Source organism: Podarcis pityusensis (genome assembly GCF_964106645.2).
Source record: "Podarcis pityusensis genome assembly, chromosome: 5".
Taxonomy (NCBI): Eukaryota; Metazoa; Chordata; class Lepidosauria; order Squamata; family Lacertidae; genus Podarcis; species Podarcis pityusensis.
In genome coordinates, this window is record NC_138032.1 from 81321799 (window position 1) to 81345894 (window position 24096).

Here is a 24096-nt window from a genome sequence, read left to right on the forward strand (position 1 = left end):
TTTGTAATTAAAAAAAAATTCCAATAAATATCATTAAAAAAAAAAAAGAGTAAACTGGAATATTTTCAAATTCCTAAGGAAACACAACAATGATGAAGACGGGGCAGCTCATTAGAGAGAGCATTCCGCAACCGGGGAACATCTTTAAATGGGCTGACCATCCAGATTAAATTAAAGCAATTTAAACCAACTACAACGGCACTGTCATTTTATTTATTTATTTAGGTTTTTAAAAGATTAACATAAGAATCCTAACTTGCAGGTACCAGCTTGGAAAAGACATTCTTAGTGCAAGGAATTCCTTTTCTAAGATGGCGGGTGCCCTTGCATATCCAATGCACCATTTTTAAAGGAACGTAAGCTGTTTCCTAAGTCTTCAAAACCAGCGAAAAATGAATGCAAATTTAATCATATGTTAATAAAATATAGCTTGCTTACATAGATTTCTTTCTTCGGTTGCCGCCGCTATATACGGTATTATTCGCATTTGATGCGATTGCTGGCAGTTAATATCCAAGCAATGTACATGTACAATGTACAATGTACCATCCAAGGCAATGTACTAATTTATTTAGAGGGCAGAGGCTGGAATGAGGGGTATTGGAATTAAGTTGTTCCAAGCTTCTTTGTCGATATGAAATAATTTACACTTGCTTCTTTTTAGAACAACAAAAACCTTTTAAAAAAGAGAGTACCCGTTTAAGACACAAAGTGTGTGTGTGGGGGGGTGTTCTTTGGTTGGACCTCGCAAGTGTGTTTTTTGTACAATGCGGGTGTGCCTTGACAAAGAAAATGCGCAGCAGGCGCCCGAAATCTCTCTCTCTCTCCCCTCACCTCTCAATTCTCTTCCATTCAGTTGAAGAGTCAATTGCCAAAGGGGTGTCGACAGAGGGAGGGGTTAGACCCAGTTTGGCAAAGCAACCGATTTTTTGAAAGAGAATGTAACTCTTTCTATTGGTTGAGAAGTAAGGGTGAAACGCAAAAATGATGAAGACGGGGCTGCCCACTGGGAGGGCATTCCGCAACCGGGGAACCTCGTATTGGTTGAGAAGTAAGGATGGGATCGCCCACCAGAGATAAATGCCCAGACCAAACCCCCAGCAGAATAGCAGAGTGAACCTGAGGGAGTGAACCTGAGGGATCTTAGTGTCCATTTTTAAGGCAAAGCCAATTCAGGAGAGAGCGAGAAAGAGTTTTTTCATGATGGCAACCAACAACGAAGGTAAGAGAAACTTTTAAAAAAAATGATTATTAAGCCCTGAGCTTTCCATGTCGGGAGGAAGATCTGCAAGCGTCGCTTCAGTTTAAGCTAACCAAGCGCTTCCTTCAGATTTGCCTCTTTGTTTTTTCCCAGGAGGAAGCTACCCCAAAGGAGGAGATAGGAGAAAAAGGAAAGTTTTTACCCCAGCCCAAATCGAGCTTTTAAAGAAGGGGGTTGAAAAAAACGTGTACCCTGGATACCAGACCAGGGAGGCGCTGGCGAGGAGCATCAGAGTCGAGGAAGATTGTGTGCACGTAAGAAGGGGGAAAGCGGGGGTTCCTAGGACTTCCTTAAATCGCAAATACTGGATAAATTTAAAACATTCAGAATAATTCTTTCGTTGTCATTTGAATGCCTTTGCTCATCCAGGTGCCTCCAAGCTTAACGTGAAAGGTTCCTTAGTCAAGAGCCAAATTCCTCTTTCCTGGGTTTTTGTGGGGTTTTATTTCGGGGGACGGCGTGTTGTACCGTGGATGTAAAGGCTTTTTGTAAGGGATGGGTGCGTTGTGTCCCCTCCTTTTCAAATTTAGGAAGAAAATTGTCACTGAAGCGTTCTCTACCGGGGGTCGTTTTATGCAGTGTAACCTCAGGCAGCGCCCGATTCTGGGGGACTTGCTCCCGGGCAAGTGCAGGCGATGCAGCCCCGAGCTTTGAGCTTTCCATGTCGGGAGAAAGATCTGCAAGCGTCCCTTCGGTTGAAGCCGAGCGCTTCCTTCAGATTTGCCTCTTTGTCTTTTCCCAGGAGGAAGCTACCCCAAAGTCGGAGGAGAAAGGCGAAAAAGGACTGTTTTTAGCCCATCTCACGTCGAGCTTCTAAAAAAGTCGTTTGAAGAGGACCAGTACCCCGGATACGAGACTAGGGAGGCGCTGGCGAGGAGCATCGGAATCGAAGAAGATCGTGCGCACGTAAGAAGAGGGATAGTGGGGGTTCCTGGGACTTCCTTAAACCGCAAATACTGGATAAATTTAAATCGCTCAGAATAATTCTTTCATTGTCATTCAAATGTCTTAGCTCTCCCTGGTGCCTCCGAGCTTAACGTGAAAGGTGCCTTATTCAAGAGGCAGCTTCCCTTTTCCTGGGTTTTTGTGGGGTTTTATGGGGGGGGGGCTGCTGTACCGTGGATGTAAAGGCTTTTTTGTAAGGGGTGGGTGCGTTGTGTCCCCTCCTTTTCAACTGTAGGAAGAAATTGTGCCCATACTTGTTCAGAAATCCTGGTTCCTGATTAAGGCTTCCTTTTCCTTCCCAGTAAAATGATTGGTGGCACATACTTTCAAATTTCAAAGGTTCTGGGTTTGAACAGTAAAAACTCTTAACAGACCTGGTTTCAACTCTAATTTGAGGCTAAAACCATCTGGTTTTCTGGGCCGCCTTTATAGCCTGATCCACCTGACTGAACTCCCAAGGGAGTGTGCATAGGATACTCCTATTAGGATTGCAGCATTCAGCACCTTGCATTGAGAGATCAAATGTGCAGCATTCAGTTCGTACCACACTTAAGTAACATTGGTTTTCTAGCCAATGTCCCGCAAGTCCCTAGTTCTCCCACACTGAAAAAATTACACCACATGAGGCACAAATATTTGGCGGTCCTCTGAGCTAGAAAGTGAAATTATGACCTATCCATTTGGAAATAATGGGCATTTTGTTCTCTCCTTTCTTTTGTTCAGACCTGGTTTCAGAACAGAAGAGCGAGAACAAAGGTTCCAAAATAATGATCAGGAACTGACCTACAGCTCCTTATAGCCGCTGTGACAGAAGAAGAAGTCCATTACACAGCCTGGGGATCAGCCCAAAAAGCAGCCATGCAGCTTCCATTATCCCGAAAGCGTTTGTTCAGACCTGGTTTCAGAACTGAAGAGCGAGAACAAAGATGACTAGGTCCAAAACAATGATCAGGAACTGAGCTACAACTCCTTATAGCTGCTGTGACAGGAGAACTCCAAGCACTCCGAGAAGCAGCGCAAGAAGTCTGATGCAACAATAATACCAGCCATGCAGCTTCCATTATCCCAAAAGCTATGGAGGAGCAGGTTTCTGGCAGCCGCCTCTCAGCACCACGCAACCAGGAGAGCCCGTCTATGCCGCACAGCAGCAGAACTCCCAGGAATTGAACCCGGTTCATTACCAGCCAGCTGCTGTTTGTGGAACTGGGCTTTCTGAGACTTCCCAGGAAAGGAACTGCCCAGTTCCATATTATGGTGCAGAGATGATGAGGCAGCCTCCACCATCGAATGGTAACTTCTGCACTCCATCAAGCAGTAAAACTCCCTGGTCTGCAACGGGGAACAGTCATGCAATGGGGAATTATCCAGCTGCAAATCCTGTGCAAATGTTGGCTGAGGATTGGCAGCAAGATCGGCAGCAAAGCAATATCTTCCCTTCTCCCGACGCTTTCAAGGGTTGCCCATCCATATAAATCCCCCCCCCAACTTTTAAATTCTGTGTATTTTAAAGTTTTTCAATAAAGTTTGTTATTTTAATGCCTTTGTCTGGGATCATCATCTGGATTTCCTTTTACTGAAGCATTCTCTTCCCTTTGCCCAAGCAAGCTAAAAGCACTTGTATATAGAAATCAGAAATAAAAGCTGAACAATTGGCCACTTGTTCAAATAAGGGCCACAGTCAAAATCTGGGGTTGGAACAATTGGGGAAATGTTTCAAAAGTTTCCAATTTTGCTTTTGTTTTTGTTGGGTTGATGTGGGTTAAATGTTTAGTTGGGGTTGGCGGTTATTTTAATTTGGGTATAAGTATAAACTGTTCATTATTGCTATTATTATTATTTATTATACTATTGGTTTCTTGGTTTGCTATTTATTTGTTTTGTTGTTAAATGTTTATTGCATTGTGTTGTAAGCACAATGCATTTTTGTACTCTTTGCAGAAAACAATAAACCATATATGGATATAGATATATACGTGTGGTTTTGTGCATGTGATTCTCTGGGGATGGATTTTTCTGAGCCCTGCCTGCCTGCCATGCTACATAATGCACTCCCTTTTTGAAATGTTGCCTGAATACAGAAAGGGGTTGGTTCTGCCGGATCCCCTCTCTGCTTTTGCGTGCAACTTCCACGAAGGAAGAGTTCACCCAAACCAAAATCCTCAGTAGCTTGATGATGTGACTCAGACATTGGGTTAAATCATGGAATTCAAAAGGTTAAATGAGGAGGCTATTGGAGAGTATTGGCAATGCCTTACATGATTCCAATCTGTTTATAATGCTACACAATTATCACTTCATCATTCAGTATTTCCTCTTGTCCCTAATCTTAAACCAAGCTAATCCTTGCTGAGCTACTGACAACCAGACAAGGGACCAATTTTGCTTATGCGGTTCAGGATTTGCTTTCCAGCCAAATGGTTCTGAAACCGGGTTTCAATTGCACGAGCTTATTTCTCTATTTATATCCCACCCAGGGGCGCCCACTTGAATAGAACATTGGGCGGGGGGGGGGGCAAGAGACATGGGCCCAAGAGTTGGCTCCTAGGACCCCACCTTTTTTCCCCTGGGACCTTGAGGCGGCCCACCTCCTTCTTCCCTCTCAGCCCCCGACACCCCCGTGAGGGAGACCAGCCAGAGAGGCGGCGACTGACGCAAAGGCACCCGAGTGAGCTTCGGGGCTGGTAGTAGGGTGTGTGTGTGTGTGTGTGTGTGTGTGTGTAGGGATTGTGCTGTGTGGTTGTCTGTGCGCGCGCGCAGGGATTTGAACCCTTCCTGCCTCAGGCCAACACGCAGATACGCCGCCAAATATATACATGCCTGAGGGAAGATGCCGCCGCCGCGCCCTGTGGTGGCGCCTGGGGACCGGCTGTGAGATAACTCTTAAGGGCTTCCCTCTCGACATTGTCTTCCCAGCTATAAAGAGACTCCTGCTGCGGTGAGGCCTCGGACCATCGGCTGGGTGAGGACTGCAGGGCCTGCTCCCTTCCAGGGCCTTCTCCAACTGGCCCAGGAGGCGTGGCCCAGGCCCTTATTTGGAACAAACTTTTGGGGAAGCTGGGAAGTGTTCTGCAATTGCTTCCCTCTTCCAAGTGGTTAATGTGTTTTAAAATGTCCTCAAGCAGTCAGTGGCAATTTAAATTTGTATTTCTTTTTTTCCTTTTTTCCTTTGTTGGGGGTGGGTGGGTGGGATGCATATTTGGTTGGGGATTAATTTTAGTATAATTGTTCTGTTTTTGTTTTCTGTTGTTTTATTGGTTCTGTATAGTTTGTGTTTTGTTTTTAAGGGGCGGGATCAGGGCTGCCTGGGAGTGGGGCCCCAGCCAACAAGATGGCTGGGACAAGTTCCACAGGGGGGGAAGCACTGGGACATCCGATCTCGGTGATCATGGGCAGGAGGAGGAGTTACGCTAAGACCAGACCATGTCATTACCGAGGAGGCAGGTTTAGTCGTTGTTTGAAGACTATCCCTGCCTCCGGGTCTGGCCTTGACCGGATGGATACTGGAATCAACAGGGGAAACCCACATGACCTGAAGGTGTTGCTGTGTAATGCCAGGTCAATGATGAATAAAACCACTGCCATCCACGACTTGATTGTGGATGGAGGATTTGACCTGGCATGTGTGACAGAGACCTGGTTGGAGGAAGCAGATGGGCCTGTCCTTGCTGCCGCTTGCCCACCAGGTTTCTCTTACGCACAGCAACCCAGGTCATGTGGGCGGGGAGGGGGGGTTGCAGTGATTTTTAGGAAGTCATTAGTTTGCATCAGGCGTCCTACTGGGAAGACCCAGTTTTCTGAGTGCATGTTCTGGAAGTTGGGCAATGGGGCAGTACAGGATTCCTTTTGGTGTACCGACCTCCCCGCTGCACCAAGGATTCCCTGTCCGAGCTGCTTCAGGTAGTGGCGGATGTTCTCCTGGAGACACCTAGTTTGGTTGTCCTAGGGGATTTTAACATCCACGCCGACACGAACTTACAAGGGGCCGCTCGGGACTTCGTGGAAAGCATGGCCTCCATGGGGCTGTCCCTGAATAAGTTGGGCCCAACTCATAGTCATGGACATGCCTTAGACCTGGTATTCACCTCTAGTGACGTGGGTGATCTGACACTAAGTAAAAGCGAAACCAAAGAAGTGCCATGGTCAGATCACTTCCTGGTGCAACTGGACTTCTCCGCGACCCTTCCCCTCTGCAGGGAGGTGGGACCAATTCGGATGGTCCGCCCCCGCCACTTAATGGATCCAAATGGTTTCCAGAGAGTGGTAGGGGATGCTTTATCCCATGTTGATGGCCTTTCAGCTGATTCCCTGGTGGCCCGCTGGAATGCGGAGTTAACCAGGGCTATCGACTGTCTGGCTCCGAAGCGCCCTCTCCGATTGCATGGAGCCCGGACAGCCCCATGGTTTTCTTCGGAGGTGAGGGCGATGAAACAATCGCTGAGACGGCTAGAGCGTCGGTGGCAGAAAACTCACTCCGAATCTGACCGGACACAGGTTAGAGCTCAACGTCGAGCCTACCAAGTGGCGATAGCGACGGCGAAGAAGACTTCACCGCCTCTATTGCACCTGCAGAAAATAGTAGCAGGAGACTCTTTCAGGTGGTCCGCAATTTAACGGAACCACCTTTACCATCGGGGCCTTGTAAAGACCCCAAGATCTCCTGCAACGATTTTGCAAAGTTTTTTGCGGATAAAATCACTCATATTCGGAAGGAGCTAGACACCACCGTGGAAGCAGGGCTGGGAGGGGGGGGGAATGCTAGAGCTCTGTCTGGTCAAGTTGCATGGAATCAATTTCAATCCGTTACCCCCGAGGATGTGGACAGGCTGCTTGGACGCCTGAAACCAACTACCTGTCTCCTTGATCCTTGCCCATCCTGGCTAATAAAAGCAAGCTGGGAAGGGCTGGGCGATGGGCTCTGCGGGGTGGTGAATGCTTCCCTCTGTGAGGGAACATTCCCAGATCCGCTGAAAGAGGCGGTCATTAAACCGCTTCTTAAAAAACCATCTTTAGACCCGGCCAGTATGGCCAATTATCGCCCAGTCTCAAATCTTCCATTCTTGGGCAAGGTGATTGAGCGTGTGGTTGGTGAACAACTCCAGGCACGCCTGGAGGATGCGGACCATTTGTATCCCTTCCAATCAGGGTTCAGGCCTCATCATGGGACTGAAACTGCCTTGGTCGCACTGGTTGATGATCTCCGGCGGGCTAGGGACAAAGGTGAGAGCTGTTTCCTAGTTCTGCTGGATCTCTCAGCGGCCTTTGATACAATCGACCATAACATCCTTCTGGACCGTCTAGAGGGGTTGGGAGCTGGGGGCACTGTTATACAGTGGTTTCGCTCCTTCCTCCTGGGCCGTGTTCAGAAAGTGGTGGTGGGGGATGAGTGTTCAGACCCTTGGGCCCTCACTTGTGGGGTGCCTCAGGGTTCCGTCCTCTCCCCCATGCTTTTTAACATCTATATGAAGCTGCTGGGAGAGATCATCAGGGGGTTTGGACTGGGTGTCCATCAATATGCAGATGATACCCAGCTCTACCTCTCTTTCAAATCAGAACCAGTGAAGGCGGTGAAGGTCCTGTGTGAGTGCCTGGAGGCGGTTGGAGGATGGATGGCGGCTAATGGATTGAAGTTGAATCCTGACAAGACAGAAGTACTGTTTTTGGGGGACAGGGGGCGGGCTGGTGTGGAGGACTCCCTGGTCCTGAATAGGGTAACTGTGCCCCTGAAGGACCAGGTGCGTAGCCTGGGAGTCATTTTGGACTCACAGCTGTCCATGGAGGCGCAGGTCAATTCTGTATCCAGGGCAGCTGTCTACCAACTCCACCTGGTATGCAGGCTGAGACCCTACCTGCCCGTGGACTGTCTCGCCAGAGTGGTGCATGCTCTAGTTATCTCCCGCTTGGACTACTGCAATGCACTCTACGTGGGGCTACCTTTGAAGGTGACTCGGAAACTACAGCTAATCCAGAATGCGGCAGCTAGACTGGTGACTGGGAGTGGCCGCCGAGACCACATAACACCGGTCTTGAAAGACCTACATTGGCTCCCAGTACGTTTCCGAGCACAATTCAAAGTGCTGGTGTTGACCTTTAAAGCCCTAAACGGCCTCGGTCCAGTATACCTGAAGGAGCGTCTCCACCCCCATCGTTCTGCCTGGACGCTGAGGTCCAGCGCCGATGGCGTTCTGGTGGTTCCCTCATTGCGAGAAGCAAAGCTACAGGGAACCAGGCAGAGGGCCTTTTCGGTAGTGGCGCCCGCCCTGTGGAACGCCCTCCCATCAGATGTCAAAACGATAAACAACTACCTGACATTCAGAAGACATCTTAAGGCAGCCCTGTTCAGGGAAGTTTTTAATGTATGATATTTTAGTGTTTTTGGTTTCTATGGAAGCCACCCAGAGTGGCTGGGGAAACCCAGCCAGATGGGCGGGGTACAAATAATAAATTATTATTATTATTATTATTATTATTATTATTATTATTCCCTTATTACGTTCCCGCAGCACCAGCGCTATAACGAACGTCCTGCTGGGGCAACGGGGGGGGGGGTTGTCCTTCCCGCTCCTCTTTCTGGTCCCAACGGCCGCCCATCCCCCACTCCCTCTCGCCTCGCCGCGTAGAATCCAGGTTGGCGCCGCGCGCCGTTTCCTGCCCAAATCGCCCCCGCGCATGCGCCCCCGCCTGTCCTGCCTTGGCGTCCTTTGGCCACGCCTTCCCCTGCGGCGTCACACCGGCCGCCCTCCTCCTCCTTCTCCCTGGGCTCCCCACTTCTCACTTCCCCTGTCCCCTCGGTCTCCTCTTCACTCCCTCTTCACACAATGACCCCACCCCACAGGGGGGACCCACCCGTGAGGCGAGATAAGCGCATTAGCATGTCTGGCCTCTGAGGAAGGCTGCCCCCTCTCGCCTTCCATGCTGCTCCTTTCATTCCTTCATCCTTCTGCTCCCCTGTGGCCCCTCCAGGCTCAGCGCGGGGGGGGGGGGACCGGCTGGGCTACCCTAAATCCGCCTCTGCTTGGAAGTTTTTGGTTCTCTTTTATTTTTGGTTGATCCTGATTTTTAATTATTATAAATCAAGACAGATCCCTTTAGTCAAAAATACGTCCCTCTCAATCCCTCCCATTTCATTTACTTATGTACTGCTTTTGAAATGAACCTCACAAAGTGGTTTACATCAATATATCAAAACAATAAGCATCCATTAAAATGTAATAAAACAGCAAAGGCAAACTGCAAGGGGGAAAAGTTCAATGATTTTAGGATTGTAGCTTTTAAAAATGTAGGCTAGTGGGAGGTTGGATCTTATTATTTATTTGTTAAATGTGAACCTCATTTTTGTTCCAAACTGTTGCTCTCTAGACCAGTTTCTAATCATCCACACAAAATGATTCTGCCACCCTGACCAGTTAATACTTAAACTCTTCTGTATTGCTTCATCAGTGTGATTACACTATTGACAGAGAACTTTGATCACCATGTTAACAGCTATGATGTCATGAATAGCTCTATCTGAATTGAAATTTACATGGATTTGCTGAACATTCAGATGTCTATCTAAATAGTGTGTGAAGCAATCCTAAGAGAATGATAACTTGGGAAACTGCTCTGCTTGGCTGTCCTACAATTGCATTCAGGATAAGAAGAAGACTACAGTGAGGGCAGGCAGATCTCTGAAGCACCAGGTGTGTATCCTTTCTCCTCAAACTACTTGCCAGATCAAACACTGCACAGAATTTTCCCCACCAATTGATCTACATTGGATTATTCCTGTCTGATTTAGGGATGCAGGAAGAGCTGCTGATTTGTTCTATTTGTCTAGTTTTAGGAGGGTTTTAAAAATAATTAATTAACTAAAAACATTTAAAGACAAACGAGAGAGAGAGAGAGACATTGCACATACTATTGTAAACCAAGAAAATCTTTAGTAAAGATACATTAAAAAGAAACATTTAAAGACCACTTGATTGTAATAGAATCTCTGTAAACAAAACATGAAAATTACCAAAAACTGACAGTTAAAAACAAGTATGGAATATAATTTAAATCAGCAGTAAACTAAAAAGATATTAAATAAAACACATTCCATTTCTACATGTCTAGATAGGCTAGCCTAAGCAAAAACACCTTTAGCAGGTGCCGAATATAGTACTTTTTTGTTATTTTTATTTTCCAGTGCTTGCCAGTTTTTGTAGGTCAATGCCAATAAAGATTTGAATAAAAATAACTATTTTGAGAATCATTTCTGAAAATGGCCTCTCTTCATAGTTGTTTTTTTTTTAAAAAACAACCAACAATAACAAATAGCTTGTGTCTACTTCAGTTTCATACTTTCCAAATTTCTCAGTTAAAAGAGGGTTTCCTATTCAGTAAGACAATAGTTACTTTAGTGTGAGTGAATATATATGTATAAGTAAGCACACACACACACACACACTTTTATGGGGCCTGGATACATTCATGTCCTGTTAACATAGCATGGAAACATTCCTTTCATTCATGTTGCCTTTTGTTTCATTCATGTTGCCTTATCTAGCTAGGAACTCAAGAGATGGCCCTAGACAAGTTCTGTCTCTCAACCCTAGCACCTTGGAATGTATACAAGTTAATGATAAGGTTGGGCTTGATTGTGTCCATAAAGAAGATAATTATTTAGAGAGACAGAGTCATCTCAGGCTGATTTGGAGTTGATGGTCCAACTTCCTTGGCCTGAGCACAAATTATCTATTCAGTTAACTGTCAGAGAATTCCTCATCTGAAAATTAAGATTACAGGATTTCTTTGTATTACAGCCTTATTCCTGGCACGATGAACCATGATTGATCCTGAGATTGATCACTGCCATTGTGTGAGTATGTTTTAACATGCAGCCTGAAAAGAAGAGGAGTTCTGAAGCATGTGGACTACCTCTACTCATTGGCAGAGTTTGCTTGGAAATGTTTTGCTTTGCTGATGGCAGTAAGCCCTTGTGACTTCCAGCAACCTGCCTAGCATATCAGTTTGTATAGAATGCTAAACCATGGCTTACTAAACTATGGTTTATTAAACCATGGTTTAGCTGCATTATGTGTCAACCCAGCCCATAACTATGGTTTATTTACTATGGTTAAATGTTCTAGCTAGTTTAAAAATCTTAGCTAATGTTAACCATAGCTTAGTGTTACATGTGAACCTGGATACCCTCCTTAGCTATGGTTAAAGTGCCATCGCCCAAATGTTGCAATGTTGTCAATGAAGTGCTGCAAAAAATTCAAACTGCTCTCACTGTGCTTTTAATGATTCTACAATGCATTGAATCAAGATTTAACTGATTATCTGCCTGATGCCTCAGTTGTAACCATGGTTTATTAACTATGGTTAATGTTAATAAGGGGTTAGTGTTACGTACAACCAGGCCAATGACATGTTCTAAGATCTGATCAGTAGCTTCAGTAAGAATTTATAAACTAGTTTGTGAAGGTTTTAATTTCTAATGGTAAGATGCCTAAAAGAAAGATCTCCGGGTTTTTTTTAAAGGTGAGTTTGAATAGTTTCTTAAATTCATTATAGATGTTATCCCAGAATTCCCCAATGACCACATATGCTAAAATAACCCCACATCTGTTTTACATCTCCAACAAATCTGTGATCATCTTTTATACATTTTCGCTAGTTTCAAGGGGGTATGATGCCATCTATATAGCATCTTGGGATGCGGGTGGCACTGTGGGTTAAACCACAGAGCCTAGGACTTGCCAATCAGAAGGTCGCGGTTCGAATCCCCGTGATGGGGTGAGCTCCCGTTGCTCGGTCCTTGCTCCTGCCAACCTAGCAGTTCGAAAGCACGTCAAAGTGCAAGTAGATAAATAGGTACCGCTCTGGTGGGAAGGTAAACAGCGTTTCCGTGTGCTACTCTGGTACGCCAGAAGTGGCTTAGTCATGCTGGCCACATGACCCAGAAGCTGTATGCCAGCTCCCTCAGCCAATAAAGCGAGATGAGCACTGCAACCCCAGAGTCGGTCACAACTGGACCTAATGGTCAGGGGTCCCTTTACACTTTACTTTATATAGCATCTTCATGGTGTTTTCCCTAGAGGAACCACATTCTAACATGCAGCACATTGTGAAGACTGGGCCTGATTTCTGAGTTCACGTAATGTGTATAGATATCCATTCCACTGTACATTCTATTACCATTGCCACTGCCATTTCTAGAGTGCTGAGAGACTAGAGTGCTCCAATTTTCTCAGGGTCAACATTTTGTGTTCTTCACAATACTAACAAAGCCTTTTGATTCTTGGCAGTTTTTTGTTTTTTTCCTTAGAATGCCTTTGCTTTATTTTAATTCATGACATTTGACAATTTTGTGCAAAACAAACCAGACATTTTAACACACAAGGCATTTGTGATCAGTTCTTGACAGTGCTGAGTAATCAGTGCTTAAGCAATCTTTATTATTATCCCTTAGCAACACAGTTGTGGCAGTTTGACTCCTCCCACCAATGTGAACAAAGGCTTGCTAGACAGCTGATATCAATCTAGACTCAATGTCTGGAGATCAGTGATAAGGCATCACATGTTTGCAGCTGAGGGGTGGGGTGGGTGGAGTCAGAAAGAGCTTGAAAGGGGATTTTTAACCCTTTCTGCTTTGTCCCCCCCCCCCCAATCTGAATGGCTTCCCAAGCTTCTATTTTCTTCACATGGCAGGGATGGCCAGAAGTTAGATGAGCTCTAGGTGATTTTAAGTAGATCAGAGAGGATTTCTGACTTCCCCATGTTTATCAATAACAGCAACAAAGTAATCCCCCTCCCCTAAATTCAGAATTGTAGGTTCTATACAGTAAAAAATAAAATAAAATGGGGCGGGGGGAAACTAATTTGCTGCATGGTGCCTGCAACCTCCACCCTTCCTGCTGGGCAAATACTAGCTCTGAGGGGGCAACTTGGGTGAAATGGCATGGTGTTTTAAACCCATTCCTTAGCACCGCAAACAGATCTGAATCCATAACTACCACCTGCTCCCCCCATGTTGTGTTTGCCATTTCTAAAATTAACAAGAAATGAGTTTATTACAGATAAACTTACAAAATTAGGTCTGGCTTGGTTCCAAGTCACTTTCTGTGTAACACAGACAAACAATTTTTAGTGTAGGAAGTGGATTTCACATAGTGCATGGAGTAAATGTATGGAGGTGTGGGCTTTAGAATTTGCATCAGGATGATAGATTTGAATGACTCCCAATACATGGATTGAGTTCCCAGGCCATTAGTTGTTTATCTCTACTCAGTAAAGAAGTAAGGAGTTTTGTTTTGTTTTGTTTTTAAAAGAAGCATGGTAAGAATCAGAATGTACTGTAAATCTATTACATTCTTTTTTATTCATTTTTGCTTTTACCAATTATCATCTCACATAAATCATAGTCATTCTACACACAGGATTCTCGGAATCCCGAGACTTCCCTCCACCTTTCCATGGTTTCCCAAGATCTTCTTTTCCAACTGCAGCATATAATATTCTCCATATTTCCTTAAAACTCAGTTTTTACCATAGTTCCCACTACATTGCAAGAACTGTTTGGAATCCTGCCAATCTTTTTAATTTTTTTTTGCAGTGTTCTTTTAAGTAACTTATAAAGTTCCCCCATTCTTTATTAAATTTATTGTCCCCTTGATCTCTGATTTTCCCATTCATTTTTGCCATTTCGGCATAGTCCATCATCTTTATCAACCATTCTTCTTTTGTAGGTACTTTGTCCTCTTTCCATCTTTGGGCAAATAGCAGTTGTTGTAGCATACATAAATTGTCTATTCTGATAGGTATTTCTGGATCTAAAATTCTTAGTAAGAAAGCGTCAGGATTTTTCACAAAAGTAAGTTTAAACATCTTTTTCAACTCATTATAAATCATTTCCCAATATCCTTTTGTCTTCTTGCACGTCCACCACGTGTGCCTTCTTTCTCTTTACACTTCCAACATATATCTGTAGCCGTTCTATACATTTTTGCTAACTTGGTAGGAGTTCAGTACCAGCGATACATCACTTTCATATAATTCTCTTTCAACATACAGCATGTTGTAAATTTTAAATCTTCCCTCCATAATTTTTCCCATGATGCCAATTGTATATTATGTCCAATATCCCTTGCCCGTAAATCTATCACATTCTGATTCTTGCAATGCATTTTAAAAGAATCTCCTTTTGAAATATGTATGATCAACAATCCCATTTCTGCATTGATCGTGAAGACCTTCACTGCTGCAAGAATTTGACTATGTACTTTAGAAAGTATGATGGTTGCATTGAAAATGAGTGCCTTTTGTCTTGCCAGCCACAGAATTTTAACAAGGCCAGCAAGTTGCTAACCAATCAGAGAATCAGGAAACCATCTTAAAATACAAAATGCAAAATAGAAAAGGTTTTGTCAAGTGTCTGAAGTTTAGAAGGCAGGAGAGCTGTCTAAACTCAGTCAGGACTGGGTCCATAATATTGAATGCATAGAATCTGTAAAATACAAGCTGTTCATCTGAACTATTGGGGACCAACACCATTAACGTCTTCCCTGAAAACCTCAGTCATCAAACTGTGATATAAGGGATCAGATGGGCTGTATCCTCCAGAAACTCCTGTAACAGCTCCTCCACCTCTCTCTTCACCATGTTGCCCAAGAAGGGGATATTTGCAAGCAGATGGTGGTTGTCGTAAAGCACAAAAAAAGGTGCAAGAGGAGGTTGCAACGGGCACAACGACACTTTTTCCTTTCATGCCTTTGGGCCTGCTCTCACTTAGATAAATTCCCCCCACCTCACTGAACAACCCTTTACATGAAGGTTTCTTTCCCTTTTCCCTTAAAAATTCTAGCCCCAGAGTATCCTGTGGAGGACCTTTGTGAACGGGTAACTAGTAAGTTGGAGTCTCAGACAGGTTTTCTTTAAATAAACAATAAAGATTTATTTAAGGCAAGATAGTATATAACACAAATTGATTCAACTTAGGTTAGTTCAGAAATACAGTGCAATTTCACTTTAAATTTGTCCTCAGTTTGTTTTTGCATTATTGGCTTGGTTCCTTGATACATTCTTTCAGTTATCCACCCCCTTTAACAAGCCTGCTCCTGAGGTACCGGTACTTTAAGTAATTGACCACAGGGCTCTCCACACCCTCTCCCTTCACTGGGTCTGGGAGTTTCTTCTTTTCCTTAAAAGAATCTCTCCCCTCCAGACTAGGTTTGAGTCCCAAGTAGGCTGTTCCTTTCCAGCTCCTACTTCTCCTGGCTCAACCTCTGCCTCCCAGTAAAATTCCGGTCTATTCCTCCTACAGGACACCACACTCTGTCCTTCACAATACGCTCAGAATGGAAGTTGTTTTTTCCAGAGCCAACTCTTTCTCCCATTCACTCTTTATACCTCAGCCTGTCTCCTAACCTGTCTCCCTACCTATCTCCCACCCTCTCCAACCACAATTCCAACCCACTTCAACCAACCCTCTCAAACTAAGTGTCTCTCCAAAACCTCTCCTTTTAAACTCTCCCTCCTGGAACCCTGGCCAATCAGAGGCTGCCATTCATTAACAATTTGCAGGCAGGAAAAAAAAGAAAGAAGCACTTGTTGATCTAACCTGCCCAGCAAAACCAACATTTCGTCACAGAGGTTTCTTCAGGGATGTATGTACTACTGCTTGACCAAAGGGCGCAGGCCCCTGGATACATTGTCAGCTTTAGCAGCCTGGATGGACAGAGATCAAGAGAACAAGAAGCTGCTTGCAACATTGCAAGGGTCCTGTTCACATCGGCAGACCACAGAAACAGACATTTATCCCACAAAATGTGGGAAGGTGCTGCACTTCCCAGAATAGCTTCCTTTTACTTCTCTTGTGGCTCAGCTGTATTTACAATTGTTCAATTAACAGAAATGTCACCAGTGAACTGTTTCCCATCACTGTGTCTTCATGGCAGCAAGACATGGAACTAATGGCATGAAGCAGTACCAGAAAAATTAGCAAACAATATTAGAGAGATATAATATATCACAGTAGTTTACATTTGCAAAATAATTAAAAACAAACACCAGCAGACCATTGTGGGCGATGTGCTTTAAATTGCCTGCATAGGCTTGGTGGGACAGAAAAGTTTTCTGCCCATTCATGAGTTCCAAGCATGGATACAAGCATAAGCAAAGAGATGGAAGCTGGAAATGAGCTGATGCAAGAGCCAACAGATCCACTGCAGATTGCTGGCCATTGGGAAAACCTTACTGCAGTGATGGGAAACACTGTAACTTAGTGGCAGAACGTGTTGTTTTCATGCAGAAGGTCCCAGGTCCAGCTCCTGGTGTCTCCCAGGTAGTAGGGCTTGATCAGACTCCCACCTGAAACCCTAGAAAACTGCTCCACAGTGCAGAAGCAGAACCATCACATTGTGAAGTTGGCAGGGACCCTGAGGGTCATCTCTTCCAAGCCCCTACAATGCTAGAATCCTATTGTTTTTCTACAAACAAATGGGTAGTTTAAAAAGACCCTACCATCAGAAACCATTTCCTCCATTAAATGCATAGTTTGGAAACTGAAAACACACTCATTGAAGACTGTTGGGACGCAACAAGAATAATAAACCAACGAAACAATGAACTCTATAATATTATTTCCTTGTGGTCTCAAAATATGAGCAACCCATAAAAATCATGAACAGGAGACAACCCTATCAATAAAATTTGCAGTGTAATCCTTATGATTATGATTGTTATTAACTATTAAACAATCAACATTAACTTACATAACAGCACACAATACAATATTTACACCACACACTACATCCTTACAATCTACAACTACTTTTCAAAGAAAGAGGAAAAAGGAAAATAAAGAAAAAGGTAAAGATAAAAAATTAAAGTAATTAAAATAGAATTCCGATTATTCTCATTGTACTATTTCTCATTTTGTTATTTATCACACAGTGCCTTATTGTTGTTCTCTTTTCCAAAATCTTATCAAAGAAGTTCAATTGTATTTGTTATCACAATAATTTTTCAAATATTCTTTAAATACTATCCATTCCTCTCCCTGTAAGTATTCTATCATTTTAACCTGCCATTCGGTTTTTGTGAGGGGTCTTTTCACTTTTCCAATTCTTCGCCACCAGGATGCTGGCTGCTGTTGTTGCGTACATGAAGAGTGGTCTGCTATTTTTAAAAAATTCTGTCGACATTATTCCTCAAAGGAAGGCTTCTGGTCTCTTTGTAAATGGGAATTTTAGTATCTTTTTAAATTCATTACTGTATATATGATGTCCCAAAACTGTCTTATACTCTTACATTCCCACCACATATGCATATACGAACCTTTACCTTTTTGCATCTCCAGCACACATCTGATCTATTTTTATACAATTTGGTCAGGGTAAGGTACCATTTGTACATCATTGTCATGATGTTTTCTCTAAGATGATAGCATGCTGTAAACTTCATGTCCACCTTCCATAATTTCTCCCACTGGTTCATGCAAATATTATATCCAAGTTCTTGGGCCCAACGCACTATCACCCCTTTCTTTTACCTTTTCTTTTACCTCCCACTCAAGATGTAGATTTTTGAAATATATTTTCCGTTGGATTAGATTAGTTCTTTTCCCAAATCTGATGTCTCATTTTCAAATCCTTTTTTTAAATCTATACTTAATTTTTCATTTAATTGAAAATATTGTAACTAATCCGTCAGGTACAACCTAATTTCTTCAAACTTCTTCAGCGTCAATTTGTTATTGTTTGCTTCTAATATCATTCTATACGTTGGCCAGTCTCCTTTCATATTTTTCTTTTTTACTGCCATGGCTTCTGTCGGTGAGGTCCACCAGGGGGTCTTAGGTTCTAGTATTTCTTTATATTTTCTCCCATATTCTGTAAGGGGAATTTCTTACTATATGGTTTTTTTAAAAAAAACTGTGTACTGTCAGCTTCTCATAGACTAAATACGTGTGCCACAGAAATAAAATCCACTGAATTAAATGGGACTTACTCCATAGCGTGTTTAGGATTGTAGTCTGAATTTTAAAATGAAATAAAAATAAGCTTTCCTTGCAGTTGTGGCTGTGAATGCCTATTTTATTCAGTTGTATTTTATCCTTTTCTGATACTCTCTAAACAGCTCTGAGACTTTGGTAATCATCCAGTTTTGGTTAACCTGTTCAGAGGAGAGGGTTGATCACATCAGGTCAATTACCTACTTAGTTCAATCTGTTATAAAACAAGAGTGACCTCAGAACTGAAAGCCTCTCTTCTATCTGAGATGCATTGGTGACACTTTCCTATCAAAGGCCTTGGGTGACAGGCTGTACTTTATTTCATGAGTAACAGGCCATATAGCAGATACGTGGACAAGAGGGACCAGACGCTGTGGCAGAGCCAGATACCAACTCTATTCCCATATCTAGTTTAATATAATTATTACAGGAGCTAATAATGTCAATACAACCTGAGGGGCTAATTCACCTGCTCATCTTCCAAAGTAATATATGCCATCATTTGCCAAGAATGACCTTCTAGCTGGTCTATGCAAAAGAATGAATGAGCACAAATCTGAAATGGCTGTATAGAAAAGCCAGTGAGGGAACATTTCAGCTTCTCAGGATGCTCTGTCACTGACCTTAAGGTGTTCATTATTGAATGAAGTGGCCTCAAACCATGAGACCATTGTATTACAATGCACCAGTGCTATTATTTGCAGATGGAATCAATACAATAGGTGCTGGGTTTACGTTTTTTAAAACCACACTGGATGTGCTAAAAACTGACTTACCAGTGCAAGGATGTCTGTGTTATCAACTACTGTTTTTGGAGCATCATTGCAGTTTAAAAGCTCATTGTCCTCAACTGTATATTTCAGCATTTAGTTTCCCTCTGATTTTTTTTTACAAGCTCCCCACCAATTGTGTCCCTGCAACTCAGGATAATACTTTATGCATCCAGTGAAGTGAATTATATTGTGTGTGTCATGATAATTTTTTTAATCTTTCAGGTGCTACAAGACTCTTCTGTTGGTTTTGCAAGATTGAAAAGATTCGCCCTGCACCAATTTTACAATGATTGCTTACAGATTGAAATGGTGATCTGAAAAAGCCATTGTGAAATGGGCACAAACTTTTGTGCTAGATTCTACTGCCTCAAATGAATGGCATCTCAGCCTGTGGTCTTTATCTTGCAGGTCATGATTACAACATCTTTTTGTGCTTAATTAAGAAAGAAACTCTGATCTCCCTCACCCTCTGCTTTGTGAAACAAATTACATTACTGTGGATTGTGGAGTTGTTGTTGTTGTTGTTTTCTAATGGGCCAGCATGGCTACTTTTGCTTTTAATTGAGCTTATTTACAATGGATAGAGTACTCTTCATCTCCAAGAGAGAAAGCAGCTGCTTTCTCTTTTTTTTTTAGGGATGCGGGACATACAGAGTCAGTATAGACTAAGTTCATCTTCGGAAGGCAAGGATATGGTTGGTTTGTTTTTTAATTGCATGCATTAAATGCTTGTTTTTATTTCTTTAACTGCAAATGATTCTGAAAGAAGATCTGGTCAGTTGGCAACTAAAGAACTACTTGTAGCTATTTGATTCATAGATCTCTTGTATCACATCTAATTTGTGCATATGTGACCACCTTTCTGTATATGAGGTCTGTTTAGGAGAATGCCAGGTTTTCCAAGCATTCTGCTCTACACTGTAGCCAACCATAGCACTATGCAATACCAAAAGCAGGACACAGGTCAGGTGAGTACCCTTTTGCCCTGTTCTTTCCCAGCAATTGATATGCCTCTGATAGCATATATCCATAACGATTAGTAGCCACTGATAGTCTTAGCATTCATGAATTTGCCTAATCTCTTGAGAAAGCCATCTAGGATGGCAGCCATAATCACATCTTGAGTAATTCCAGGGCTGTGCTTACACACACACACACACACACACAAAGATGTGGACCCAGATCAGCCCTATCCCAACCTAGGTCACACCCAACCCAGATCTGATCCTATATCAGGGTAGGACTAAAGGGGCAGGGCATGGTGGGACAAATCCACTAGATTCAGTACGATCTGCCCAATCTAGTGCCCAGCCCCATTAAATTCCATAGTGCAGTGTTGAGAAATATAGTGGACTGGGCAGTTGAGGTTTTATGATATGGATTTGTCATATATTCCAAGCCCAAAGCCTATATCTCAGTGAATGGAGTAAATTCAGACTCATGCAGATTATGTAGAGGTACTCAACAGAGATGTCCTCTATCTCCACTGCTGTTCACACTTTCCACTGTTAGCAGAACTTGACCCATTAGCAGAACCATTTAGATCTGAATATATAATCAAATGAACAGGGAACATAATGATATGCCAATAATGTAGCATTATTTGTGAAAAGCCCTGAAAAACCATTTGGAGATGTCTTAGGCTTTGATAGATTTATACTCTTAGGCTCAGTTGTTTCAGGGTTTTTGCTGGGCGGCGGGCGGGTAGCATGTTGCAGCTGTTGTTGGTTGTGTATTAGTAAGTTCAGTGGGACTTACTTCTAAATTAGTTTTCCTAAGAGGGTGCAATTTAGAATCTAAAATTAACTGACTTATTTTATTATGACTAAACCTGGTTAAATCAAGGCTGAACGGCACAGAAGGCAAACTGTATTGGGCACAATATAGTTCACAGGCAACCCTCCTATAAAGCTTCATTGAAGACAGTAGAGCACAAACCTTGGGGGGGGGGGATTAAGAGCAAGAAAATGAAATAAAGTGTTCACAATATCCCCCCACAAAGTTTTTAATAGATATAAATGCCCATGTTGCAGGCTAAGGCACATACAAGTTAAACTTATATGTCTTTAAAGCTTTGGAGAGCAACTTAACACACTTATGGTAGGAAAATCAATTAAACCTTATATCCCCATCTCAAACTTCTGTTTTTTTAAAAAATGGAAGACTCATGAATGGAAACCAAACTTATTAACACAGAAAAGTGTTACCAAATCTACTTATAGCAGGATCTACAAATATTATTTTGCATACAAAGAAAATACAGCAACTTCCCACCACATTTATTGCCACCTACTCTAGCCTCAGATACAGAGACTTAAAAAGAAAAGGAAAGGGACAGAAAGCCATTGGTGCATTAAAATGTGTCTCAGGAATATTCAGCCATTAGAAGACCTGACCTTTTATCTCTAGAACCACATGTACCGCACAACTGACTTTTTTCTATGGAAAAATTAAGCCCGTGTTTATATGCTTGCACAAAGGAAAGTGAATGTTGCAGTAAATGGAAAGTTAAAGGAAGACTCCAGACAAGCTAGTAAAGGAACAAACTTTATTCAAAACATCGAAGTCATACATTAAAAGAGGCAGCTTGTAAAATATGTACAGGATAGCAAGGAAGGAGTTGGGATGCTAATCTGGAACCTGACTTAAAGAGAAAAACAGAGAGTCCGAAGCACTTCCATCAACATTCTGCATTTGTCCAGGATTTGTAGCTGAATAATTCCCCGTTGCAGACCAGGGAGCATAAGTGCTTGATGCCATGAAGAAGTTCCCAGCTGATGGTGGAGGCTGCCTCACCATCTCTGCACCATAATATGGAACTGGGCCGTTGCTTGCCTGGGAAGTCTCATAAAGCCCAGTTCCACAAAAAGCAGCTTGCTGGTAATAAGCAGGGTTCAATTCCAGGGAGCTCTGCTGTTGCGGGGCACACTCTCCTGGTTGCGTGTTGAGAGGTGGCTGCCACAACCCTGCTCCTCTATAGCTTTCAGCATAATGAAAGTTCTGTGGCTGGTAATATTGTTCCATGTGAATATTTTGGCTGTTTCCTGGACTGCTTCTTGGGCTGCTGTCCAGGCTGCTTCTTGGACGGGTTCCTTCACTGTGGCTATAAGGATCTGCAGCATGGTTCCCGATCCTTATCCTGGAACCTATCCTCTTTGGTGTTCTGGCCCTTCTGTTTTGAAACCAGACCTGAATAGAAGAAAGGAGAGAACCAGTACAGAAGACATTGATGCCATGAATATGTCTTTTTGATCCAACAGAGAAAATTACATTTAATAAATTATGCTTATTCCTCTGTTTGCGCTGTTAATTCAACACGTATTTCCGAGCAGAAACTTGACCTCCTGCTCCATGTGTTTCAGTAGCCATGAAGTTTAACTGTTCATTAAAACAACTACCAGCACAGGGCTAATCTCACACTGACATTACTGCTGTTCATATTAGGAAGTTACTTTGTGGTACATTGTGCTTGGAAAGTTGCCAAGTTACAATTTACGTGGTGAAACATTGTGATCTTTGAACCTTGGAGGAGAAAGGGGCATAATGTATAAACGAACTACGTAGTAATATGTTGCAACGCAGCTATGTCTTTGATTCCTAAACTTTGTTTGCTGGTTTTCCTTTCCTCGTCCTCCTACAAATAAACCCAATTCAATGTTCCGGGTTGCTATGTTCTCATGGTTTTTATTTACTGAATTTATACTCGGAGCCTAGATCGGCAGTACACACTTTGTGTGTGTGTGTGCAGGGATTGTGGTGTTTTTGTGTGTGCAGGGATTTGAAGCCTGCCTGCCTCAGGCCAACACGCAGATACGCCGCCAAATATATACATGCCTGAGGGAAGAAGGCTCCTCCGCCGCCGCGCCCTGTGCTGGCGTAGCGGCTACGAGATAACTCTGAAGGGCTTCCCTCTCGACACTGTCTTCCCTTATTACGTTCCCGCAGCATCAGCGCTTTAACGAACGTCTTGCCGGGGCAACGGGGGGGGGGGTGTCCTTCCCGCTCCTCTTTCTGGTCCCAACGGCCGCCCATCCCCCACTCCCTCTCGCTTCGCCTCATAGAATCCAGGTGGGCGCCGCTCGCCGTTTCCCGCCCAAACCGCCCCCGCCTGTCCTGCCTTCGCGCCCTTTGGCCACGCCTTCCCCTGCGGCGTCACACCCGCCGCCCTCCTCCTCCTTCTCCCTAGTCTCCCCGCTTCTCCCCCCCGTCCCCTCGGTCTCCTCTTCGCTCCCTCTTAACACAATGGCCCCCCTACCCCACCCCGCAGGGGGGACCCACCCGTGAGGCGAGATAAGGGCATTAGCATGTCTGGCCTCTGAGGAAGGCTGCCCCCTCTCGCCTTCCCTTCTGCTCCTTTCATTCCTTCGTCCTTCTGCTCCCCTCTGGCCCCTCCAGGCTCAGCGCGGGGGGGGGGCGGGGACGACCGGCTGGGCTGCCCTAAATCCGCCTCTGCTTGGAAGTTTTTTCTCTCTCTTTTATTTATGGTTGATCATGATTTTTAATTATTATGAATCAAGACAGATCCATCTAGTCAGAAATACGTCCCTCTCAATCCCTACCATTTACTTATGTACTGCTTTTGAAATGAACCTCACAAAGTGGTTTACATCAATATATCAAAACAATAAGCATCCATTTAAAATGTAATAAAACAGCAAAGGCCAACTGCAAGGGGGAAAAGTTCAATGCTTTTAGGATTGTAGCTTTTAAAAGTGTAGTTTAGTGGGAGAGAATTTTTTCTCTATCCACTTTCTCCATGCAATGCAAAATTTTATAAATTTCTGTCATGCCACCTCTTATCCAAATTTTCTCTAAACCAACAAATCCTCAATGCTCCAACATTTCCTCATTCTTCCGTCCACTTGATCACTCTGCTTGCCCGTTTCTGAATTATATGAACTGGAGATCTGTGATAACGCATCACATGCTTGTATGCATAGGGTGGGATGGGGGAAGCAATTAATCCCTTTCCTCCTCCAGTCCGAATTGCTTTCTAAATTGCTGTTTCCTTTGCATGGCAGTGGTGGGAAGAAAGTGGGAAGAACGCTGGGTGTTTTGTGGTAGATCACAAAGGATTGCTGACCTCACCTCCCCGTGTTTATAAATACAGTAACTGCAAAATATTTCCCCTCCCC

At 43.5% G+C, this 24096-nt stretch overlaps 3 protein-coding genes across 12 annotated transcripts in view; 2 read left to right on the forward strand and 1 right to left on the reverse strand.

Moving 5' to 3' along the window:
* Window positions 1-24096, reverse strand: part of LOC308477552 (uncharacterized protein) — a 192329-nt gene that overhangs the window by 67921 nt on the left and 100312 nt on the right. The window contains exon 3 of one of the 2 annotated variants that reach the window (XM_081006283.1): window positions 20764-22150. The exons of the other annotated variant lie outside the window; for it this stretch is intronic. Within the exon in view, the coding sequence (XP_080862409.1) occupies window positions 21590-22150 (561 nt within the window). The 3' untranslated portion in view covers window positions 20764-21589. Of the gene's footprint in view, window positions 1-20763; window positions 22151-24096 lie in introns of those variants that run through there. 2 annotated transcript variants of the gene reach the window in all.
* The window catches only part of LOC308477547 (uncharacterized protein), an 83178-nt gene that overhangs the window by 23537 nt on the left and 35545 nt on the right, over window positions 1-24096 (forward strand). For 6 of the 8 annotated variants that reach the window (XR_013986621.1, XR_013986622.1, XR_013986623.1 and 3 more), the window contains exons 1-2: window positions 9592-9885; window positions 10993-11048. The exons of 1 other annotated variant lie outside the window; for it this stretch is intronic. The gene's annotated coding sequence lies outside the window, so the exon portion shown is untranslated. Of the gene's footprint in view, window positions 1-9591; window positions 9886-10992; window positions 11049-19369; window positions 19572-24096 lie in introns of those variants that run through there. One more of the 8 variants, XR_013986624.1, reaches the window with a different exon arrangement.
* On the forward strand, window positions 263-3104 carry LOC308477559 (homeobox protein ANF-1-like). Of its 2 annotated transcripts, XM_081006296.1 has the most exons (3): window positions 263-1222; window positions 2004-2167; window positions 2930-3104. In XM_081006296.1, the coding sequence occupies exons 1-3, from the start codon at window positions 1201-1203 to the stop codon at window positions 2972-2974; spliced, it is 231 nt and encodes a 76-aa protein (XP_080862422.1). In that variant the 5' UTR covers window positions 263-1200; the 3' UTR covers window positions 2975-3104. The 2 variants fall into 2 exon arrangements, 1 of the variants encoding a protein (XP_080862422.1); XR_013986629.1 differs by lacking the exon at window positions 2004-2167 and having other exon boundaries at window positions 270-1515.

Bases quoted from the DNA above. Each gene is read 5' to 3' on its own strand.
- LOC308477559 (XM_081006296.1), top strand. From the start codon at position 1,201: ATGATGGCAACCAACAACGAAG. The intron at 1,223-2,003 runs GTAAGAGAAACT...GTCTTTTCCCAG, and splicing joins GATGGCAACCAACAACGAAG to GAGGAAGCTACCCCAAAGTC. The intron at 2,168-2,929 runs GTAAGAAGAGGG...TCTTTTGTTCAG, and splicing joins TCGAAGAAGATCGTGCGCAC to ACCTGGTTTCAGAACAGAAG.